We start from the raw sequence: 25199 nt of genomic DNA, 5'->3' as shown, positions 1-25199 counted from the left end.
GATTTACCAGACATGTGGCCATTTACAAAAAAATAAAATTAAAAAATGGATTAACTTAACCTATTTTAAACCAAGTTAACCCGTTTTTAATTTAGGGTTTTGAAAACATTTACATAGAATGGGGAAACACCAACACTTGGATATTTTAGTGGATCAGATCTGTGTAGTCCCGCATCCCATTATTGCTCATTTTGGCAGTGGTGTTGACCTTTTGCGTTCACACTCCTTATTAGCCGCTAACCATGCTAAAACACTTTTCTTTATCATCCTCTTCTTATCCTGAACATGGTCTGGAATTAGCTTTTACAGTGTGCCTAGTGAACCCAGGACCCAAGAGCTAACCACTCGTTCGCAGGGTTGCCACAATTTTTTAGCGAAACATTTTATTATTATTGTTAATAAAAATTGTTCGACTATAATTATCGTTATTATTTTATCACCCAGATTTACTGCAGCTTCAATATATTGCAGTATTTTATATTAAGTCCAAATCAAAAATGTTTACAAAAATGCAAAAAAAATTGAAACTCGCAAGCGAAAGTCACTTTCATAACCCTATCCTTCTCAGAAAAACGGACTGTAACTGAAATCAGCTCCGGAGAAGAAAAATAGTGTGCACGGGGTGGAGGCCGTCGATTTTATCTGGAAATAGCCCACTGGGTGGCCGGGAACCTCCGTGAGGGCAGTTTTTTTTTTCTTCAAAAATGCAATTTTACCTTACGGCAGCTGCCATCGCCCTTATCTGAAAATAGAGCTCTCTGGGTGGAAAAGATAGGTGGCCGGCGCGGAGGAGCAAAGTGGAAGTTTAATTTCCCCAAAACAATGAGGGCAATGAAGATGAAGAACGTGTTTGTTCTCCGCAAAATTTGAGGGATTACTATACTGCAGATTGCATTTTGTTTGATGGGCTAAAAGTATGGAATGTAACGGGACGGTATTGGCTAGAGTTGTGACAGATAGAATTAGACCAAGATCTGTTGTTCAGTACAAGAAATTGTGAGCACATTCATCAATCGGCAGTGCCAGTTATCCAGAAACGTGCCAATTGTTGAGCTGTGCATCAACTACTGAAGCTAGAAACCAATAATCTGGGTGGCACGATAGACAATTTACTTTTTGAATAAAAAATATTTTGACATTTCTGTTGGACGTGTCTAATTGAAGGCGTGTCAGGCTTTGTAAGTATATCTAAGAGAAGTGAGGGCAGTAATTTCCAGTTACACTCACCAGATACAAAGGCCACTTTCTCCTTTAAAACAGGCAGAACATCAGACGCTTTGATGCCTTCAGTCCTCAGAGACCCTAAAGCAAGAGACAATCAGAGGAGCTTTGCGATTTTATAATTAATCCAATTATCATACCAACTTTCCTGCAAGGAAAAAACATGCGGCCGCACATTGACACAAGTGGTTTGTGAATATGAGGTGGAAAAAATTCTTCTTGCCTTTCAAATAACCTTTTTATGTTTCAATACATGAAAGATTTGAGATGTCAGCAGTGTGTAAGTTTTAGATAGAAGGTGCTTTCTATCATTTTGTACATTCTCATTTTTTTTTCTCTTTTGAGAGAGGGTGGGGAGATGAAACCGAAAGAGGAATGTTTCATAATCACTGTAGCAAAAAAAAAAAAGCTGAGAGGAACGTAGAACAGTAGTGCAAAACTTAAATAAAATCCAATAAGCCTGGGTGAGTCAGCATTTAAGAGTTTAGACCAGGGGTTTACAAACCGGTCCTCGAAGGCCACTGTGGGTGCAGGTTTTTGTTCCAACCGATAGAACACAAACAGTATAACCAATGATGTTTCTGCTGAAACAAGAAGGACCTGACTGCAATCCACTGATTGCACTTCTAAGATACTAGCAGGGCTGCCAACTAATTTGGAATTTCAAGAGTTTCTCCAGAAAGGATACCCGAACTCTGGAACACCGGAGAAGCTCTCCAAACTCTGGAAATCGCTAAAAAAAATTCACTTAAATTTTTTGGGGAACAACGATTTCTGAAAAGTACCAAATTGCCAATTTAAAAGCTTCAAAATTCACACCATCAGTAAACTTTCCACCATTATGATTCAACTGCCCTGTAAACCGGAAGAACTCGGTAACACAAGTGCAATGTGAATCATCCGAGTTACAAGTTCTTACGAATGATTCGTCTTGTGCGACTTCAACATGACAATCATCTCCAAAAGGACCGACCGTCACTTATGCGTGACACAGGTTGGAATAACTGACTGTAAAACGCAAGAAGGACCCAAACACAAAGTTTCTCATTATTCTGTACTATTTCAATAGTTTGCAAACCCACAATATTTCAATTAATGTAAAGACGTGATAATAACATTTGATTTAAATTGTACTACGCTTGTTTTTTTTTTCCTTTTTTTATCGATTATGCGTGAATCGCATTAACTCCAGAAATACTCTGGAAATGGTACAAGGGTACTGCTGAAATGTGGTCAATGGACGTTGGCAGCTCCATACCAGATTGGTGGAAAGGTTTCCTGGAATGAAAATGTGCACCCACTGTGGCCCTTTCTGAAATAGTTTGGAGACCCGTGGTTTAGACAGTGACATGTCTACCTAAAATCTGTCCATCCATTTTCTCCTGATAATCTCAGGTCGGGTCATGGGGGCAGCTTGTATACAGGATTTTGTTCCCTAGACTCAGCTCCTTCTCAACAACGAACCGGTGTGAGGTCCAAATCAGTGCAGACGCCTGCGGTACCGATCTCCTTCTACATTCTTCCCTCCATTGGGAACAAAATGTAGAGATACTTAAACTCCATTTGGGGAAGGACCTCGAAAAGGCCGAGTTGTGCAGAGAGGTGAGCCTGACTATATCGAGTCAGAACTTCTGATACCGTGTCTAAATTTTTGGCCACTTGCCACATATAAACAGCATGTAATGTCTAGATCCATGCATGTTCACACTGTGTCTTTACTGTTTCAGTTTGATTTGAGATTGATTTATTTCATGAAGGGACACTATATATTAATGAACATGTACACATTTGTGTTAATGAGCATATCTCATCTCAAATCATTTTTCTGAACCACAAGCCCCTGCAAGCCCCACAAAAAGTTTGACACATCCATACAGTCCGCCTGTCCACTCATTTCAACCATTGTAACTTCGTGCAAAGGAAAAAAATGCATTCATTCATTTTCTGTAATAGTGCGGAAGATTTTTCTGTACTGGTGCTGAAGATATTTTCTGTACTGGTGCTGAGGATATTTCCTGTACTGGTGCAGAAGATATTTTCTGTACTGGTGCTAAAGATATTTTCTGTACTGGTGCTGAAGATATTTTCTGTACTGGTAATAATCAGACAGGCTTTGTCATCATCGTTGATTCGACAAAAGCCTTATTGTCATCATACCCAGCTGTGTATGAAAAAATTGGTAGTGCTTCTCCACAAAGCGCGTTTAACCAGGCAAAGGCCGAAATAAGTGATAATTTCAGACTTGTTAGCACTCTGCCGTGATGGATAATACATCGCATCAGACCCTGAGCGCAACCAAATCCCGGCGACTGCACAAGTCTGCCTCGGCGATGCCAACAAAGAATAAAATGGATCACTTACCTCTCACTGTCTTCTCATTTACCTTCAGTCTACACATACTCCATTTGTGAGGAGTGGGGCCAGATCTGTGCTGTGCTTGCGAAAGTCCAGGATTTTTTCTTTAGTTTCCGTGGTGTTCAGCGTGAGATTGTTCACCGAGCACCACGAAGAAAGTTTGTAGACCTCATCTGTGTAGACCGACTCATCCCCTCCTGAAATGAGTCTGACCACAGTGGTGTCATCGGCAAATTTGATGATGGAGTTAGACTGGTGGGTTGGTGTACAGTCGTATGTATACAGAGCGTACAGAAGAGGACTAAGTACACAGCCTTGAGGGGAGCCTGTTCTCAGTGTAATGGAGGAAGAGAGGTGGGGACCAAGTCTAACAGCTGGTCAGCTCAAGCTTTGAGAACCTTCCCAGATACTTCGTCTGGGCCAGCAGCCTTCCTAGTGTTTACTGACCGCATTACCAGTCTCATTTCATGTTCCTGAAGCCTCAATGTATTGCTACAGGCTGCTCAATGTATTGCTACAGGGTGGGGGTGATGAGACTGGGTCAGATTTGTCAGTCTCAAAGCGGGCAAAGAAACGATTCAGTTCCTCAGCTAGTGAGGCATCTGCGTTAACAGACATTATTGTCCAGGTAATTGGTAATATGTAGTATTCCTAGCCACATCTTCTTTGGGTTATTTCTGTGAAGTGCTCCTCAATTTTCCTAGTATCTGCTGCCTTTGCCTTTTAAAGGCCTCTTTTCAGCTCTGTTGTGGCAGTGCTCTATTGTACCTTGTCGCCTGACCTGAAGCCGGTGTTGCGGCCTTTGATGAGTGCCATGGTGCGAGCCGTCGAATTCACCAATCATATTGATCGCATCTTCATCGACCAAAAAAAGACAACGTTCACAACTCCCAATAACAAAGGTTCTTATGCGCAAAAAAAAAAAAAAAACAGAATATCCTCCTGCATCCCTTATGCCACCTCCTATAGCCACTACGCCGCCTCCTGCATCCATTAAGACACTTCCTGCGGCCAATACACCGCCTCCTGCATCTTCTGTATCGTCTGCGGCGTCATCCAAACCCCCAGAAATAGAAATTATAAATGTTAATTTGTTGAGCAAAACGACGAACTAATTATGTTGGCCAATTGTAGTGTTGGCTTGTTTTTGAAAGCTGAATAACGATAATTGGTTGTTCGTAAGTAAATTGTTCGGGAGAACAGTGTTTTAGACCCTTAATTGTTATTGTAAACAGACATTATATTTTACAGGTTTTTTTGTTATAACATGAATTTCACACTCTCTCTCCACCCGTATTCTATATGGTGTAATATATACGGGGGGGGGGGGTAAAAAAACAACCTGTATACGTCTTTTTAAGCATTTTTGAAGGGGCGCCGCTACTTCGCAGATTTTCAGTTTTCGCGAGTGGTCTCGGTCCCCATTAACCGCGATAACCGAGGTCCCACCATATATGTAAATATGCAATATTGTAGCCAAGGGCTAATTTCCATCTTTATAGTTCCTTGTACAGGTTGAAGGTAAACAATGACACATTCATACACACATCCTTACTTCAACTGATAAGACAATATCAAGTATGATGATTTTAGGGTATTTTTGTTGTGCAGGGTGAAGTCATTTATACAATGCTTAAACCACATACAGAGAGGCCATCTGGATGCTCCTGACTCAGCACAACACCAGAGTGATTCAGTATCAATCAAAAATTACCAGCATTTCACCCTAAAAAAATTAAGATATATAAAATCTAGGTAAATATAAACATTCATTTTCTAAACCACTAGGGTCGCGGGGGTGCTGGAGCCTATCCCAGCTGATTTCGGGCCAAAGGCAAGGGGCACCCTGAATTGGTGGCCAGCCAATCGCAAGGCACTCAGCCATTCACGCTCACTCTCATACCTAGGACAATTTAGAATGTTCAATCAGCCAAACATGCATGTCATTGGAATGTGGGAGGAAACTGGAGTACCTGGAGGTAACATGCAAACTCAACACAGGTGGAGATGACCTGGATTCAAACCCAGGACCCCAAAGCTGTGAGACTGACGCACTAACCACTCACTCATACCTAGGCACAATTTAGATTGACCAAACAGCCTAAATATAAAAGCATAAATCATGTGTTGGAGCTATTAGATGGAACTTTGTAGTATCTCTCTCTCTCAGTTTGTTTCCGACTCTTGCTCGCTGGATCCAATTTCAATGTGCAGGCAGCAACTGTCAATGGAGAAGAAAAACTATGATACAATGGCAAAACCTGGAATTTGCATGAGGGGGTGTATATTACATAGAGTAAAGTGTAAAAAAGAACTAGAACTTTGGTGTTATATAAGGTGTATGTTAAAAGATCATTCCTGTTTTCCAGAGTGCAAAATTAATTTAAAAGGATTATATGACTCCGAAAAAGCCTTCAGAGCCAAGTTTAATTTTCCAGGGTTTGTGTTTCATCATCTAGAGCAGGGGTCTCAAACTCAATTTACCCGAGGGCCGCAAGAGGCAGAGTCTGGGTGAGACTGGGCCGCATCAGGATTTCCACAAGAAAAGCGCTGATAAAACATTCCAACGTTATCAAATATCTTTATTTTTAACAAAAAATAATGGATTAAATAAATTAACTTCAAGATTAATAAAAAATAAATCCATAAGTAATAAAAAAAATTAAAAATTATGAGAATACAGTAGATATACAGTGGCTGGCTAAGTAGAGAAAACTAATTATTTTTATTCCGTTTCAAATGTCTGTATTAACAGCTCTTTACATTTTAACTTTCTGAACTTGAATGGAACATTGAACATGAAATATTCTGGACACAGCTTCTCTTGTATACTTCTTGCTGCTAGAGACCTGGCAGCACTTCTTCTCACATAGCTGAGTCACATTTGGCTTGAGGGAGGAAGCAGTGGAGACCCTCAATAGAGCTTCAAGATGCTCATCAGTAAGTCTGGACCTATACTTGGACTTATTGAAGTTCAAGGTGGAGAAGAGTTTCTCACACAAGTATGTGCTCCCAAAAAGGCACATGGTCCGCTTGAACATTCGGGATAGTTCAGGGAAACTGGGGGTCAACTCTCTCAAAAAGTGCCCAAGCTTGTCTGCTTCTCCACTCACCTCCCTGAACTTGGCTTTGAGTGCAGAGTTGCACTGCAGGTCAATGAGCTCCATTTGAAGCTCAGGAGGGGCATCTTGTACATCAAAGGAGAAGGGGTCTGAAAAAATTTGAAATGTGGCTTTGTGTGTCTTGAAGTCTGCAAATCTGTGATCAAATTCCTCCTGCAGCTTCGAAACGGCCTCCACATATTTCTCACCACTGAATGGTGTGCCTGCATCCACAAGAGCCTTGCATGCTGGGAAATGGAAAAGGTTTGTCTGAGAGAGCTGGGCTTTCCATAACAAAAGTTTAGTGCAGAATGCTCTCACATTGTCATAGGCAGCACTGACAAGTTGCCCCTATGCTTTTAGCATCTTGTTCAGTACATTAAGCTCATGTGTGATATCAACAAGAAAAGCTAAGTCCATGAGCCATTTGGGATCACTTAGCACAGGAACAGCAACCCCATCTATCTCCATGAAGTCTTTTACGTCTGCTCTCAAATCAAAAAATCTCTTCACCACATTTCCCCTGCTGAGCCAACGTACCTCGGTGATGTAGAGCACATCCCCATATTCAACAATGAAATATTGCACTCCCCATTTTTCTTGAAACCGTCTGTGCTCATCACCTTTCTCTTCACGGCAGGCTTTGAAACAGACATCTCTGGGGCTGTAATATGTGTGCACACTAGGAATGAGTGGATTGAATTTTTAACTTTCACTCGCGCGGTTCTGTGGCGCATGCACACTTTCGATTTGACCGTTTAACTTTCAGTCGCGTGGGTCTGTGGCGCATGCGCACTTTCGCTCTCCGATCGTATTGGATTACGGCAGCTCTCCGAGCCGAGCGGAGTGAGCGAGGCACTGGACAGCCCGGCCAATGTCCCACCCTCCAGAGCCGTATACATCACCGTGATTGGTTCATCCAGCTCCGAACACAATGTCATTCATATCAATCTTGCGGGCCGCACGGACATTAATCTTGCATATTAAGACGCGGGCCGCAAATTATCGTCCGGGCCGCCAGTTTGAGACCCCTGATCTAGAGCAGTGATTTTCAACCACTGTGCCGCGGCACACTAGTGTGCCGTGAGAGATCGTCAGGTGTGCCGTGAGAAATTATCCAATATCCTTTTTTTTTTTATTAACATTTATTAATAGTTTTCTGCAAATATGATGTCATTGTCCAGTGTCCGTGCTGAAAAGGCTGGCAGCGTAATGTAATACTTGTCCGTGTGGCAACACGTAGTTGATTGCCTCGTTCCGCCAAGAAAATTAGTGATGCACCTAAGAGGCCGTGGTGACAGTCATGGAGAAGTTTTTAAAAAGGACAACTGCAAACTCCGAACTGGGCCCTGGACAAGATTCTGACCCGGATAAAGGCCCTAGTATGAGTGGTGGAGAAAAGAAAGCAAAGACGGTGAGCTCAAGGCAATATAGTGAAAGCTATCTTTCGTTTGGATTTACTTTCACCGGGGATGAGACGACACCTATTCCGTTATGCCTGGTGTGTGGCGAGAAGCTATCCAACAGCGCCATGGTGCCAAGCAAGCTTAAACGCCATCTCCAAACGAAACACCCGTCGCTTCAAAACAAGCCGATAGACTATTTTGTTCGCCTGCATGTAAACACAGAGAAACAGGCAACGTTTATGAGAAAAACCACAAAGGTAAATGAGAAAGCGCTCAAAGCTAGTTACCTAGTCGCCGAACTTGTTGCTAAATCAAAAAAGCTGCACACTGTGGCAGAGACATTAATACTACCTGCCTGTAAAGCCATTGTCAACGAGATGCTCGGCCCTGATGCGGCTAAAGACATAGATAAAGTCCCGCTCTCTGATAACACAATTGTCAGGCGTATTGATGACATGTCTACAGACATCGAAAGCCATGTTTTGGAAAAGATACGCATCAGCAGGAAATTTGCGTTGCAAGTTGACGAGTCTACGGATATTAGTTGTTACGATCTCGCCGCGTAGTGCGACGCGATCGTCGGGTAAGTTGAACCCAGATGCAGAGTCGCCGAAGTAATGGAAAGGTGAGGCAGATCTGTAGCTCTTGTAGGTTGATTTAATAAACGTGGTAACATAACATAAACAACTTAGCTTGATCTCTCGTGACAAACGGAATGAACATGCGGCGTGGCGTCAATGGAAACGGCAATGACTAAGAGGAAAAACAGGAAACGAAACCAGGACGAAACCAGAACGATCCGACGGCGTCCACAGAAAATCATAATGCTTAAATACCAAAAATAATCTAATCACGTAATTAGTGACAGCTGATAGTTATCGTGACGTCATGCCAGGAAAGGCAATCCAGCCACTCCTGACAGTACATCCCCTCTAAGGGACGGATTATAGACGTCCCAAGGTCAATTACAACATGAGAAACGGGAACAAGCAGGGAGGGTGGGTGGGAGATCTAGAATTGTCCGGTGGTCTTCCACACCAACCCAAGAACAGACGGAGAGGTCGCTCCGGCGGGCGTCCGCGCCAGCCTGAAACAAGACGAGGCAGTAGTCGGTCCGGCGGGCGTCCGTGCCAGCCAGAAACGAGACGAGTCAGTGGCAGGTCTGGCGGGCGTCCGTGCCGGTCAGAAACGAGACGAGTCAGTGGCAGGTCTGGCGGGCGTCCGCGCCGGCCAGAACCGAGACGAGGCTGAGGTCGATCCGGCAGGCGTCCACGCCGGCCAGAAACGAGACGAGGCTGTGGTCGATCCGGCGGGCGTCCGCGCCGGCCAGAAACGAGACGAGGCAGTGGTCGGTCCGGCGGGCGTCCGCGCCGGCCAGAAACGAGACGAGGCAGTGGTCGGTCCGGCGGGCATCCGCGCCGGCCAGAAACGAGACGAGGCAGTGGTCGGTCCGGCGGGCGTCCGCGCCGGCCAGAAACGAGACGAGGCAGTGGTCGGTCCGGCGGGCGTCCGCGCCGGCCAGAAACGAGACGAGGCAGTGGTCGATCCGGCGGGCGTCCGCGCCGGCCAGAAATGAGACGAGGCAGTGGTCGGTCCGGCGGGCGTCCGCGCCGGCCAGAAACGAGACGAGGCAGTGGTCGGTCCGGCGGGCGTCCGCGCCGGCCAGAAACGAGACGAGGCAAGGGCAGGTCTGGCGGGCATCCGTGCCAGCCAGAAACGAGACGAGGCAGTGGTCGGTCCGGCAGGCACCCAAGCTGGTCCTTTAAGTCTTGGCCAAACTGCCTGCCTTCAGGAGATATTAGAAGTTTAGTACGATCGGGCACCTTACCCTGTATGCTCGGGGGGTGGACAACTCTCTCCTCCCGGGAAACCGGAGCATTGCTTCTCTGGACGTCGCCGGCTTCTTCATCCAGGGACTCCGGCGAATTACCACTCTCGACGTCGCCGGCTTCTTCATCCAGGGACTCCGGCGAATTACCACTCTTGACGTCGCCGGCCCTTTCCAGGGACTCCGGCGAATTACCACTCTTGACATCGCCAGCCCCTTCTTCCTGGGACTCCGGCAAATTACCACGCTTGACATCGCCAGCCCCTTCTTCCAGGGACTCCGGCAAATTACCACTCTTGACGTCGCCAGCCCCTTCATCCAGGGACTCCGGCGAATTACCACTCTTGACGTCGCCAGCCCCTTCTTCCAGGGACTCCGGCGAATTACCACTCTTGACGTCGCCAGCCCCTTCTTCCAGGGACTCCGGCGAATTACCACTCTTGACGTCGCCAGCCCCTTCTTCCAGGGACTCCGGCGAATTACCACTCTTGACGTCGCCAGCCCCTTCTTCCAGGGACTCCGGCGAATTACCACTCTTGACGTCGCCAGCCCCTTCTTCCAGGGACTCCGGCGAATTACCACTCTTGACGTCGCCAGCCCCTTCTTCCAGGGACTCCGGCGAATTTTCACTCTTGACGTCGCCAGCCCCTTCTTCCAGGGACTCCGGCGAATTACCACTCTTGACGTCGCCAGCCCCTTCTTCCAGGGACTCCGGCGAATTACCACTCTTGACGTCGCCAGCCCCTTCTTCCAGGGACTCCGGCGAATTTCCACTCTTGACGTCGCCAGCCCCTTCTTCCAGGGACTCCGGCAAATTACCACTCTTGACGTCGCCAGCCCCTTCTTCCAGGGACTCCGGCGACTTACCACTCTTGACGTCGCCAGCCCCTTCTTCCAGGGACTCCGGCGAATTACCACTCTTGACATCACCGGCTTCTTCCTCCAGGGGCACCGGCGAATTGGCACTCTCGACGTCGCCAGTCCCTTCTTCCAGGGACTCCGGCGAAATACCACTCTCGACATCACCGGCTTCTTCCTCCAGGGGCACCGGCGAATTGGCACTCTCGACGTCGCCGGCCCCGTCTTCCTCGAGCGCCGGAGCATCGTCGCCACTTCTGGGCGGGCAGGCGCTGGACGGGCAGGCGCTTGGGAGAGCGGTGCTTGGGAGAGCGGTGCTTGGGGGAGCGGTGCTTGGGAGAGCGGTGCTTGGGAGTGCGCTTGGGAGTGCGCTTGGGAGAGCGGTGCTTGAATGGCCGCCCGTCACCAGAAACCTGATCCGTGGCTTCGGTACGGGTGCGACCGGCGACCCCAAAGGCAACGGGAGTAAATTGCGTGGCCTTGGCACAGGAGCTTGGGGCACTTGAAACGGCGCGCTGGGCCGAGTACTTTGGCCACTTGGACAGGCGTGGTCGGCCGAGTAACTTCGGCCACTTGGACAGGCGTGGTCGGCCGAGTGACTTCGGCCACTTGGACAGGCGTGGTCGGCCGAGTGACTTCGGCCACTTGGACAGGCGTGGTCGGCCGAGTGACTTCGGCCACTTGGACAGGCGTGGTCGGCCGAGTGACTTCGGCCACTTGGACAGGCGTGGTCGGCCGAGTGACTTCGGCCACTTGGAACGGGGAGGGCTGCATAGTCCTTAGGAGCTGCTGGTACAGCGTGGTCGGCCGAGTAACTTCGGGCACTTGGAAAGGCGTGGTCGGCCGAGTGACTTCGGGCACTTGGAAAGGCGTGGTCGGGCGAGTGACTTCGGCCACTTGGACAGGCGTGGTCGGCCGAGTGACTTCGGCCACTTGGACAGGCGTGGTCGGCCGAGTGACTTCGGCCACTTGGACAGGCGTGGTCGGCCGAGTGACTTCGGCCACTTGGACAGGCGTGGTCGGCCGAGTGACTTCGGCCACTTGGACAGGCGTGGTCGGCCGAGTGACTTCGGCCACTTGGACAGGCGTGGTCGGCCGAGTGACTTCGGGCACTTGGAAAGGCGTGGTCGGCCGAGTAACTTCGGGCACTTGGAAAGGCGTGGTCGGAAAAGGAGCTTGGAGGGACGTGGTCGGAAAAGGAGCTTGGAGGGACGTGGTCGGAAAAGGAGCTTGGACGGACGAGGTCGGAAAAGGAGCTTGGACGGACGTGGTCGGAAAAGGAGCTTGGACGGACGTGGTCGGAAAAGGAGCTTGGAAGGACGTGGTCGGGCGCGTAACTTGGACAGTGGTTAGTGTGTCCAGGCATTGCTTTCGCTTCGCTCTACGGCGTTGCGCTCGGCGCCTCCTCTGGGAGGATTGCACAGCACCCCCGCCATCACGTCGTGCCCCATAATTGGTGGTTAGCCCACTCTGTAATTGCTGGTCGGGGTATTTGTAATAGGAATTATCGGGGGAACAATCGGGATAATCCTCCTCCAGTGGAAGGTCTCGGGGTCCGAATTGGTCAAAGAATTCATCATCGGATTCCGAAACGCCAGCGAAAAAATCAATTTCCTCAACGATGTCCTCCTCACCAGAATCTTCAGGCTCCCTCCATGGTGAATCAATTCCTCTGGGCATAGGCATAAGATAACTTGGGCGGTCTCTGGTGGTTGTACGCACCTGGGCACCATGATGAAACGGTAAAGGCTTCCCAGGGCGACGTGCATAGCAGTGGTGGGGCGTATGAGTACGCTGCGGCTCTAACTCTCCTACCAGCTGGGACTCCTCTCCAGCAATGATCTGCCTGAGAGCCCCGCACCACGGTGTGTTCATTATAAAACTCCTAAACGATTCTGAGGGGTTTCTTATACACTCCAAGCAGTCGGGTGTCTTAGAGGTAGATGGTCGGCGTCGCCGAGTGCGTCGCCGCGAGCGTGGGTGGCGCTCCGCTGGGTCCATGGTGGTCGGATCGTGCTGTTACGATCTCGCCGCGTAGTGCGACGCGATCGTCGGGTAAGTTGAACCCAGATGCAGAGTCGCCGAAGTAATGGAAAGGTGAGGCAGATCTGTAGCTCTTGTAGGTTGATTTAATAAACGTGGTAACATAACATAAACAACTTAGCTTGATCTCTCGTGACAAACGGAATGAACATGCGGCGTGGCGTCAATGGAAACGGCAATGACTAAGAGGAAAAACAGGAAACGAAACCAGGACGAAACCAGAACGATCCGACGGCGTCCACAGAAAATCATAATACTTAAATACCAAAAATAATCTAATCACGTAATTAGTGACAGCTGATAGTTATCGTGACGTCATGCCAGGAAAGGCAATCCAGCCACTCCTGACATTAGTGGACATTCTCAGCTCTTGGCCAATGTGCGTTTTGTGGATGGTGATGCCATTAGAGAAAACTTCCTATTTTGCAAGACTGCCAGAAAAAACAACTGGAGAGGAAATTTTTCGGGTCACATCGGAATATCTTGACCAGGGAGGACTTACGTGGGAAAACTGCACAAGTGTGTGCACTGATGGAGCTGCAGCCATGGTCGGGCGCACCAAAGGCTTCGTGAGTAGAGTGAAGGAAAAAAACCCAGATCTGATTATTACGCACTGTTTTTTGCACCGTGAGGCCCTCGTTGCGAAGACTTTACCAGTAGAACTGCTTCCTGTGTTGGACGATGTGGTGCGCATAGTGAACTTTGTGAAATGGGAGCGGAGCATAAAGCCTTATTGCTCCATACGGAGGTCCGATGGTTGTCGCGCGGTAAGGTGCTGACCCGTGTGTATGAGCTGCGAGAGGAACTTAAAATGTTTCTGACAAATGAGAGGTCTGGTTACTCAAATCTGTTTGCAAGTGATGAGTGGTGCGCAAAGTTGGCATACCTGGCTGATATATTTCATCATCTTAATGAACTGAACACAAGGATGCAGGGCCGAAATGAAAACCTGCTTACAAGCACAGATAAAATAAATGGATTCCGTTTAAAGGTGCACCTCTGGCAACAACATGTGCAACGTGCCAACCTGGAGATGTTCCCACTCACAGACAAACAGCAAAGCAACACTGCTGCACTGTCTGAGGTAATAGGTAAACATTTGAAAAGTCTTGAGGAGAAGTTGTCATTTTATTTCTCTTCAGCCTCCACTGAATGTTTTGACTGGGTTAGGGACCCATACAGCTCGGCATCAGTTGTTGGAAAGGACATGACTTTACAAGAGCAGGAGGAACTAACTGAACTGAAACAGGATTGTGGTTTAAAACTAAGATTTGCTGATCTTCCTTTGGACAGTTTTTGGTTGACTGCTGCCAAGGAGTTCCCCATTCTGGCCAACAAAGCTGTTCTGACATTGCTCCCATTTTCCACAACATATCTGTGTGAGCTGAGCTTTTCAAGCCTAACTGCTATAAAAACTAAAAACAGAGAGAGACTGAGACCTGTTGAAGAAGAGCTTCGTGTCTGTCTTTCTTCTATTCCTGCCAGGATATCGGCTTTGTGTTCATCTAAACAGGCCCAGGTTTCACACTGACTGAGTATAAATAAATTGAGAAATTATATTGTAATTAAATATACTATACAGGGTGTCATTTTGTAAAATTTTTGGTTAGTGGTGTGCCACAAATTTTTCCAATGTAAAAAAATGTGCCGTGGCTCAAAAAAGGTTGAAAAACACTGATCTAGAGCATAGATTTCAAAACTGTAATGGAAGCCCCACAAATGTTTTGACTTATCCACACATTCTGCTTGTCCACTCATTTCAAACATTGTAACTTGCGTGCAAAAGGGGGAGGGGTGGAATCGATCATCTATTTTCTGTACTGGTGCTGAGCATTATTTTTTTCTAATCTCTCATCTCATTTTCTGAACGAATTTATCATCAATGTGGTTGTGGGGGTGCTGGAACCTATCCCAGCTGCCTTAGGGCAGGAGGAGGGCAGGATACCTTGAATTTATGGCCAGCCAATCACAGGGCACAAGGGGACGGACAACCATGCACACTCACACCCATACCTAGGGCACTCAGAGGGCCCAATCAGCCTACAATGTATGTCTTTGGAATGAGGGAGGAAACCGATAGCACCCGGAGGAAACCCACGCAGGCCTGGGGAGAACATGCAAACTCCACACAGATGAACATGACCTGGCTTTGAACCCAGGACCCCAGAGCTGTGAGGCTGACACGCTAAACGCTCGCACTACCAGGCCACCCTCCGTGAATGTTGATTCCTTTATTTTCTGTACAGGTGCTGAAGTGTTTGCACATTTAACCAACTAATGGGTCTGAAAATACACCTTCAGGAGCAGAGAGATAAATTTAAATAGGAAATATGTTTATTACCAGACTGCACAGTGGACAGCAAGAGTTCTAACAGTGGAGTCCTGTTCAACATGATGTTCTTGCAACTCCAGTCGAATGACCAATGAGTGTGTCTTAAATACAGGCAAAACTGACAGTTGTCACTAAGACTTTGGACAGAGACGTTTCTGTCATTTGCAGGGCAAAAAGTAATTGATCAGTGTCGGATTGTTGAGTATTTGTGCTGACATGTCAACCCAATCACAAGACTAGGATTGATTATTCAGTCAGACAGTTGGGTGTTTATGCTGACATGTCAGCCATAAGGATGACTCCGATGCTGTTATACTCACGAAAACTAATACAATATGAACAAGCAATTGCAAAGAGACTTTGTCTTATCTTACACCAACATTCAGCACAATTCCCAAGTAAAATTAGCAATTATTTAATTAAAACTTATACAGATATGCTCCTACTTGCTGTCAGACCACATCAAAGACAGGTCTAACTCCACAATGCTATGAAGCTAGGTTGAATATTTGTTCTTTATTCAGAACCGTGTACTGTACAAACAATCCACTATATACTGTACTTTTGGATTTTGATCACAAAAGGGGCATCCTTGTCGTTCAATTATCGCACTCATTGACAGAACTGCATGCCATGATTATTTTCGAACATCACATAAATTGACATTATGAGTCGCATTGTATCACATGAGTTAAAAAGCTATCATTTTAGTTTTATATTTTCTACTTTAGTTCAGTATAGCAGAAACGATTCCAATTTTTACTAATACAGTAATACCTCGACACACGAGTGCCCCGAAATACACGCAATTTGAGATGCGAGTAAGATTTCGAGACAAATTTTGATGTACGAGCATACAGCCAGGTGTGGCTGCTTTTGAGAATAACGTGCCCTACCACTGTACAAGGCTACCTCTATTTAAGTGCCTGCGCATACGAAATATTCAGGTTACCAAAAGCCTCAACTGGAAAATTTCATCTCTCAAAACCAAAGAAATTCCAAGTTCCAAATGAAAAATCTGAAAACTTCAAACATCCTCTTGTAGCATCCATTGTTATCTTTTTAAACTGGCGTTATATAGTTTATCTCCCATTGGCTATCTCACAACTCTCCGGGGGCCTCCTATTCGCAACAATGGAGGTGCAACTATACGAGCCCACTTTTAGCCAACATGAAAATGGCGCATTCTAGGTGGACGGAAGTGGCAGCTTTGGCAGGATAACGGCCACCAACATGAGTATGCCTTTCAAGGCGCAATCTTTAAGAGTTCTTTTTTGGTCTGCCTAACAAAATTTTAGGTTGTTACCATATTTACTCGCATATAAGCTGCTTTTGTCGGACAAAAAATGAAGCCTGAATCGAGGGTACGCTGCATGTGCATAAAACACAACATGCAAAAAACTTCAAGTTGACGGCGCCGTGACACGATGTTGTCACGACAAAATGACGCTGCTGCGTCATGACACAATGGCGCCGTAACGTCATGACACAAGCGAATGCGGTCGATACTTTCATTTATTTCAATAGAGCAAAAAGATAAACAAATAAATCGCTAAACAAAAAGGAATTTTGACGTCTATGAATGAAATCCAAGAACAAAAAGTATGTATGAAAAAACTGCTCGCTCAGGGCACAGCCATCTCACTTAGAGCGCTGCCGTCTAAACTTATTTAAACTTGCTCTGACTGGCCAGACCCGAGTAGGCTTGATTTTGAAATAAAACTAAATTCTACTTTGATATTTTTTCAGTTTCTGCAGCCGGATATCGGACCGCCAACGATCCCTTCTTTGGCTGCCGCCCAACTCTCGGCGCACCCGACCTCTTTGACAAGACAAACGTCGTCAAAGTGGGCACGACTCGTGAACACTTTTTCAGGGTGTTTTTTCCACGAAATTGGAAAGTTAGTTTCTCCCCCATTTTTTTTTTTTTGCTGATTTGTGCAGTTGAAATGGTGGCTGCCTCCTCGTTGAATCGTGTGTGTATCGCGCAGCGTTGCATTTAGTCATAGACAAATTACCTCGTCAACGTCCTTATTACTGACAACACACCCCATCGCCTGTCCCCGCAGCACAATTTAACCCACCGACGGCTGCCGTTCAGCTCAAAGCAGTTGGCTACAGCTTCCCCAAACATAAACAAGTTTAACCAGACAATGGGTTAAAGAAAATAGACAGTTGATGTGAGACAGCCAATAACAGCCCAGTATATGGTGGAGTGAATTTTTAAAGCGGAAATCAATGCATCCGCGACAATATTGTCAAAATAGAATGACGGATAAGGAATTCATATACTTTTGGGGGGTTTTCGTAACTTGGCAATTTTTCTTATCTCAAGGAACTCATTTGCATATAAAAAGCTTTCGTAACCTGGAAATTTCACACCCGGGGGCATTTGTTAGTAGAAGTATGACTACTTTTATCATTTTAAAAGGCATCCATTCGAGGGCAATATTGAGGGTCTTACAACCGTTCGAACGAATTACAGTCGTACCTCTACTTAAGGATTAATTGGTTCCAGAGTTGTACTTTAGATGTAAATTCTCTAATTAGTTCCTCGGTCTTCACACAACTACCAACTAAACCCTATAAAATTGGGCAAAGTGTACCAATTTTATATAAAAGATGTGAGGAAACACATAAATGAGAGAAAACTTATAAGTAAATTATGTATTAATGTATTAAAATAAATAAAGCATCTGAAAATGTGTCCTGAACCGCTGAAATAGTTCCCTCTGTGGCCGTTATAATGGTAAGATGTGATGCCCGCGTTTGTCCACCAGATGACGGCAAGAGTCCGTTCTACCATGACTGAAAGCTGTCCACTTTGTCGTACTACATTTTAGACTTTTATGTGTGCCCTATGTGTGTGTGTGTTTGTGTGTGTGTGTCTGTGAAAATATATGCTGCATTGCATTTGTACGGTTTTTAATCGCTTTTATAAGGGGAATTGCATTCGATAAAAAGGGGAGCATTTAACTGAGGTAGACAGACATGTAAAAGAGAAACATGGAGAGTGGTTGTTGTGAGACAGGCAAATGAATTGGATTGAATGATTTTATTGTCTTTTATCAGATAGAATGAAAGCGATGAAATGAGACTCCAACCCTAGCCCTAACCTGAAAATTTCGTACCTAGAGGTATTACTGTACTTTGATACTTCACCACCTCACGACTTCAACATTGCGGCTTCAGTACATCGCAAAAGTGTAAAAAAAGTGTGAAATCGCAACCAAAAAGCAAGTCAGGGGCACGGTTCTTCTTTGGCGCTGATTTGGTTGGCACTCACCGCCGAAGAAGAATTACACCGCAGAAGAATAACGAGCTGAATAAAAATGTCATCGCAGAATGCCATGCCAAATTGTATACAAATTTGTGCATTTTACTACTTAGAGAAACTCAACGCCAAGCCTTTTCTAACTTTGTTTGGATATTTTTCGTTAATTAAAATGCCACCTCTGTCTTCTGCTATTTTCCTAGTGGCAAGGGAAAGACAGTAGAGTGGCTGCGTTGCTTTTCACATTTTTATGAACTATTTTAAGAAAAAAACTGCGATTTAGTGAATGCGCGAAATTTGAAGTCGTGATATTCGAACCCTTACTGTGGGATGGTAGTAATAATAGGCGTGATCCTACTTCATGGATTTTCAATCATCGCGACCATGTCTGGTCTATATCATCCGCAAAAATTGTGGGATTACTGTAACAGGATAGAGTGAGTGGAAGCATTAGTGCAACAACTAATCTAGTATGGAAAACAGACTAGGTAGGGACTCTCGAGGACCGGGCTATGCCACCTCTGCTGTAGGGGTTCACTCGCCTAACTTTAATGAGGACGGAAGTGGGCTCGATACCCGCTGGTGGCGGTATGATTGTGAGTACGAAAGGCGGTCTGGCAACCAGTCCAGGATGTAGTCTGCCTTTTGCCTGAAGTTAACTGGGATAGGCTCCAGCAGCCCATGCAACCCTTACGAGGATACGCGGTATGTAAGATCAATGAATGAATATAATGTATTGATCTCATTCAAGAAAAATTACATCTGAGAAGAGGTCTCGAATCCATAGTTTTGGTCAAAGCTCAACCCTTCCTAATTTAGCAAGTAGTGGTAACCAGTTGGTGAAAATTTCACAATGATTAAAGTCTATTACACAGTATTTTTCTTCCCTCCATTTGTTTCACCAACAGCTCCTGATTTGTGGTTGATGTTGTTGATTTTTTTTCCTTCTTTGAATGGAATGTTAAGCTATTTCTCAACAGAACCACAAACTGCATAATTTCATGTCTGCAATCAATTAGACAGTCATTTTCATTTCTGCATCACTACTCTTGTTGCTCATGATTGTATCTGCCAATAATTATATTTCTGACTTCACCTTCATTAGAGGTGGATCGGTGGCCCGGTGGCGCGAGTGGTTAGAGCATTAGCTTGGAGTCCTGGTTTCAAATACAGGGCCATCCACCTGTGTGGAGTTTGCATGCTCTCCACGGGCCTGCATCGGTTTCCTCTGGGTACTCCGGTTTCCTCCTACATTCCAAAGACATGCATGATAGGCTGAGTGGACACTCTAAATTGTTCTAGGTACTGATGTGGTAGCGCTGTGGGGCTGTTGTGCTACCTATGGAACTGGTGTTTTACAGAGAGTAAATGGGATAATGAAGGAGCATTACCTTTAAATTCTTCAAGATAGGCTAAAGTCATAATCCCGAAGATTGGGTCTTGCGCACAGTTGGGTGTTCCAACAGGACAATGACCCCAAACACACATCAAAACTGGTAATGGAATGGCTAAATTAGGCTAGAATTAAGGTTTTCAAATGGCCTACCCAAAGTCCTGACTTGAACCACATTGAGAACTTGTAATGCTGAAGAAACAAGTCCATTTCAGAAAGCCATCAAATTTAACTGAATTCTGCCATGAAGAGTGGTCAAAGATCCAACCAGAAGCTTGCCAGAAGCTTGTGGATGGCTACCAAAGGGTGCCTAATTGAGGTGAAAATGGCTAAGGAACATGTTACCAAATATTAGCACTGCTGTATGGATATTTTTTACCCAGCAGATTTGATCACTTTTTTCTGTTCACCCATGATAAAGTCATAAAAGAACCAAACTTCATGAATGTTTTTTTGTGACAAAAAAGTATCTGTTCCAATCACTCTATCAGAAAAAATCAGAGATGTAGAAATAACTGGAAACTCAAGAGAGCCAGGACATTATGTTCTTCACAAGTGTATGTAAACTTTTGACCACAACTGTATCGCCGGTGAGAGACTAAAAATTATCATAGAAAGAATGAGACATGAGACGTATACAAGTAGCACAGGTCTAGGCAGTGTTGTAATCACCATGTTGTTGTGCGAGCAGCCAGGCTTTAAAATGATTGGCAAAAAGGTTCAGAGTTGGGAATTCACATATGGTAATTGGTGTTGAGCTCCAGATATGTGAGGCAAAAACAGAAAGCATGTTTGGCTAAATGCACTCTTTTTGAAGGGAACTACACAGTCACCTCTAGAACCAGCTCTTATTGATCTGTTGGAATTTTTTGTCACTAATTCTTGAAGTGAAGGAGGAGCTTTGTGATGGAACATTTTGTAAACCAAGATGGTAATAGCATATTTAACAGAATTGTCCCGGTTCAGGCGTTTCTTTTTTGATATCGGACAGAGATGGTATGTTTTTGGTTTTCTGGCCAATACTTTCAGAGCTTGCTTATAAACAGGTTCAATAGGTCTTAGTGTTGTCTTGCATGTGGATGAACAACTTGTTAGGCAATAAGTCATGTATGATATGATCATTGTGTCAAAACACAATTTTGCTGACTCAGGAGTTAGATGGTGTCTAATAATCCAAACGTTGAACAAATTAAATGTAATGCGATTGAGAGTCTTTTGTATGTGTCGTTTAAAGACAAGTTGTGAGTCGAGTGATTCGGAGGTATTTAAATTCTTGGACGACATTGATTGTTTTACCTTGGACAAGAACGTTGGGATAACAGTTAAATAGACAAACGAGCTTGATTCCGGAACAAGGCATTGTAAGCTCGGATTTCAAGTTACTACTGTACTTCTCAAAAGCGACGACGTATCTCAAATAAATGTTTCCCATAGAAATGCACTAAATACAAATTAATCAGTTCCCACCCTCTGAAAAACAGCCGAAACAGGATTTTACAATGGAAAACATGTCTGTATTTGTTCTAATTCACCACCTACTCACAATGTAACAATACATTTCTAGACCTTATGATCTTGAATATTAAAATGTGACATCATTCATGGGCGGCCCAGTGCCGTGGGTGGTTAGCGCGTCAGCCTCAAAGCTCCGGGGTCCTGGGTTCAAATCCAGGTCGTGTCCATCTGTGTGGAGCTTGCATGTTCTCTCCGGGCCTGTATGGGTAACCTCCGGGTACTCCGGTTTCCTCCTACATTCCAAAAACATGCATGGTAGGCTGATTGGACACTCTAAATTGCCCATAGGTATGGTTGTGAGTGTGCATGGTTTTCCGCCTCGTGTCCTGCGATCGACTGGCCACTGATTCAGGGTGTCTCCCACCTCTGGGCCGGAGACAGCTGGGATTGACTCCAGCATCCCCAGTGACCCTAATGAGGATAAAGCGGTTCAGAAAATGAGATGAAAGATGAGAGACACACCTGTCCAAAAAAAACAGGCTTTTGTAATATGCTCACTAAATTATTTTGAGACCTTTTCTGCCATTAGTTTGGTCATAAGCCTATGCAACTGTGTGGTAAACAAATCCAATTAGTGCACACTATCTTCTCACTGAGAAGTGGCCATGTTTTGTGAACAAATCCCAACCAAGCACATGAAAATTGTAGTCAGTATTCAAAACCAGTGATTGAAATGTCTCTTGCTAACCCTGAATAAAGGTAAAACTGGTTTAAATAAGCTTTTTTTCTTTTTATTATCTTTACTTTCAAAATGAATTTTAGAACAATATCAGTTTAATCATTCCATTCACCCTGGCAAAATTAAGTAGGGTATTTTCACACCATAAAATGCACTGTCTGAAAGGGCGCAGTCTCAGTTCCGGGTATATTTTCTGTTTTGTGTCAATATATAGGGTGCCTCATCGGATAAGGTGCTAGCATGATACTAGGATAGCATATGTTATGCTATCCGCTTAGCTTTTCCAACCTTGGTAGTATCTACTGGTCAAATGTAGTAATTGGCATTCGATTAAAAAAAAAATATTTTGCCATTAAAAGTCATCTTTTCGTATTGCTAGTTGTTATATAGTAGTAGAATGCGTCACAAAAGCAACAAATATTAGCATTAAATTCAAGGTTCTGCTTTAAATGTATCTCATTTATACAGTAGTGGTCAAAAGTTTACATACACTTGTGAAGAACATAATGTCATTGCTCTCTTGAGTTTCCACTTATTTCTACAACCTTGTTTTTTTCTGATAGTGATTGGAAAAGATAATTCTTTGTCACAAAAAACATTCATGAAGTTTGGTGCTTTTATGACTTTATTATGGGTGAACAGAAAAAAAGTGATCAAATTTGGTGAGTCAAAAATATACATACAGCAACACGAATTAGCAATTTTGGTGACTTAGAAAGTTGTGTCAGTTAAATGAGCTTCATAGCATGAGTTTGTAGGAGTATAAGCGAGCATGCCGAACGCATACTGGAACGATCCGACAATGGTATATTAGGACTCATTGACGTTTAAATAACAAAACAGAAGTAATCAGCAGATTGACCGCAGCTGCTGCTTCCTGATGGTAAGCCAGGAGGGACAAACGGACGCTCCTGACATGCGCATTGTTCACCGCTAACCCCATGTGTATGACAGCGTAGGCATGGCTGAATGGTTCCAAAAAAGAAGATTTGAAAATGTTAATAATTCATTCATTCATTCATTCGCTGAACCGCTTATCCTACCAAGGATGGCATGGGGTGCTGGAGCCTATCCCGGCCGGCCAGAGGCGGAAGGCACCCTGAATTGGTGCCATCCTATCGGAGGGCACAGGGAGATGGACAACCATTTACGCTCACACTCATACATATGGCTAATGTAGAGTGTTCAAACTGCCAACATGCACATTTTTGTTATGTGTGAGGAAACTAGACTACATGAAGCAAAACCATGCAAGCCTGGGAAGAACATAAAAACTCCACACAGTGAAGACCGATCTGGTATTAGACCCTCGGCCCCAGAACTGTGAGGCAGACACACTAACTACTCGGCTGCCGGGCCGCCTAGAACCTTTTAGTACAGTAATTCCCCCATATGTAAAAAAAAAAAAAGTATAACATTCTGTTCAAAGATTCATCTAATAATTATTCTTCTCTCTCAGAACTTAATATCCAATTCCCGCAATCACTCTTGTCTCGGAAGACAAGTGCCAAAGTCAATTGATTGATTGAAAGTACTTTCGTGTTTAAAATAAAAGAAATCAAACTGACAATTTGTTTCCATACGTGCAGATATCACGTGATGTGAAGACAAGAAACATCAATCCATAGGGGAAGGGCGCGCGCACGCGCCGTCTGCCTTGGCTTGAACATCATTGCGATAACGTCATTGAGTGGTATATTACCAATTTCTAGGCGTCCTAGAAAAGGTGATTCGAACATGCGACTGTTCAGTCATTTTATATGCCAATACATGACCGCATGCGAACATAGATAAAGAGAAAGTGGACGTGCAGACAACAACACTGATATGCATTAGGGGAGATGTTAAAATTACAGAACTACAACGGGCTGATGTGCAGAAGCAGACCACAAAGTAAAATAGCTTGCCTCCTCACGTGGAAAAAAAAAGGCATGATGGTTCCATTTCAGATCCATTTTTGGTAATTTCCTTCACTTTCGCGAACCCCCTCGTCCAAATGTTTTTCCTACCTGTTTTGAAGAATGCATCAGTGTCGGGGTCACTGGGCGCCTCTTCGGGGTTCATGCCGGATTCCGGTTTAGCACAAGCTGACAGACAAATGTCTATAAACAAAGGAGGTGTGCAGAGGTATAAAATATCCACTTGGTATTAGGCGTCACGAGTGCAGGGTCTACTTGGGGTAGCCTCCATCTCCCTGCCAGGTTCGCTTTCTGTTGCCTTCTGCGTTTGTTTGGTGCCTGGGGGCTGGCGGCGCTCCTCTCTATTGTTCCCCGACCAACCTCCCCGTTGCTCCGTCAGGGTCTCTCTGCCTCCCCTCCCTTCTTGAAAGCCGCCCGCCTACTCCCCTTCCACTTCCCTCTTCTCCCCTCCTTCCAGTCAATTTACTGACATTTACAGTAATTCCTCTAATTTCGCGGAAAATACATGATGTGAATGTCATGCTATTTTAATAACCTAATATGTTGATCTGTGATAATCTAGGGATTCCTCAAATTGTATGTTTGAAACAGTAATCCCTAGAATATCACGGACAATGTAGACCAGACATGGCCGCAATAATGGAAAAATTGTGAAGCAGGATCACCCTTATATAAAAAAAGGTAGTACAATTATCAAGAAGTGTGCTCATTAAATATTACAATAATACCTTGACATACGAGTGCCCTGATATATGAGCCATTTGAGATACGAGTAAATTTTCGAGCAAATATATTGAAGGCACTCGCCGACACGCCTCTTATATAGAGTGAAGGCGGACATGGGTCGGTTCAGGCATAGAAAAGGAGGACGTGGGGGGAGTCAGACACAGAAAAGGAGGACATGGGTGGGGTAAGGCTTGCGGAGGGTGTGTGTGTGAGATGACGCCCAAGCCACGCCCCTACCAGGTACCAGTATATAGTGTGGGCATGTGCTTTATTGCAAAATAATTTTGGTTTGTTTTCTACCCGAAAAGGAATAATACAAAGAGGCATGCTTACGAAGCTCAGTTCAAGCTTCAAGCCATCAATTAATCTATGGTTCGCAAATGGAGAAAACGGGAGAATGAGTTTTGCCAAGTTAATCAGAGGAAGCTGAGTTTCCGTGGAAACAAGGAGACGTGGCCCGACTTGGAAGATCAACTGGAGCGGTGGATTCTTGATCTAAGAGCAAACGTCTCCACAGTCACCATTCGACTGAGGGCAAAAGTGCTAGTG

General features: G+C 45.0%; 1 protein-coding gene across 1 annotated transcript in view; it reads right to left on the bottom strand.

Moving 5' to 3' along the window:
* Positions 1 to 24292, bottom strand: part of kalrna (kalirin RhoGEF kinase a) — a 201911-nt gene extending 177619 nt beyond the window's left edge. Inside the window, exons 1-3 of the mRNA XM_077728636.1 lie at positions 24180 to 24292; positions 24015 to 24107; positions 1228 to 1302 (exon numbers count right to left, since the gene is read on the bottom strand). Of these exons, the coding sequence (XP_077584762.1) occupies positions 1228 to 1302; positions 24015 to 24107; positions 24180 to 24195 (184 nt within the window). The 5' untranslated portion in view covers positions 24196 to 24292. The remainder of the gene's footprint in view (positions 1 to 1227; positions 1303 to 24014; positions 24108 to 24179) is intronic.
* Positions 24293 to 25199: the final 907 nt, after the last annotated feature.

This window comes from Stigmatopora nigra, chromosome 11, assembly GCF_051989575.1.
Source record: "Stigmatopora nigra isolate UIUO_SnigA chromosome 11, RoL_Snig_1.1, whole genome shotgun sequence".
NCBI classification, from domain to species: domain Eukaryota; kingdom Metazoa; phylum Chordata; class Actinopteri; order Syngnathiformes; family Syngnathidae; genus Stigmatopora; species Stigmatopora nigra.
The sequence above is the reverse complement of the archived record's forward strand: the minus strand, read 5'-3'. Positions and strand labels throughout refer to the sequence as shown.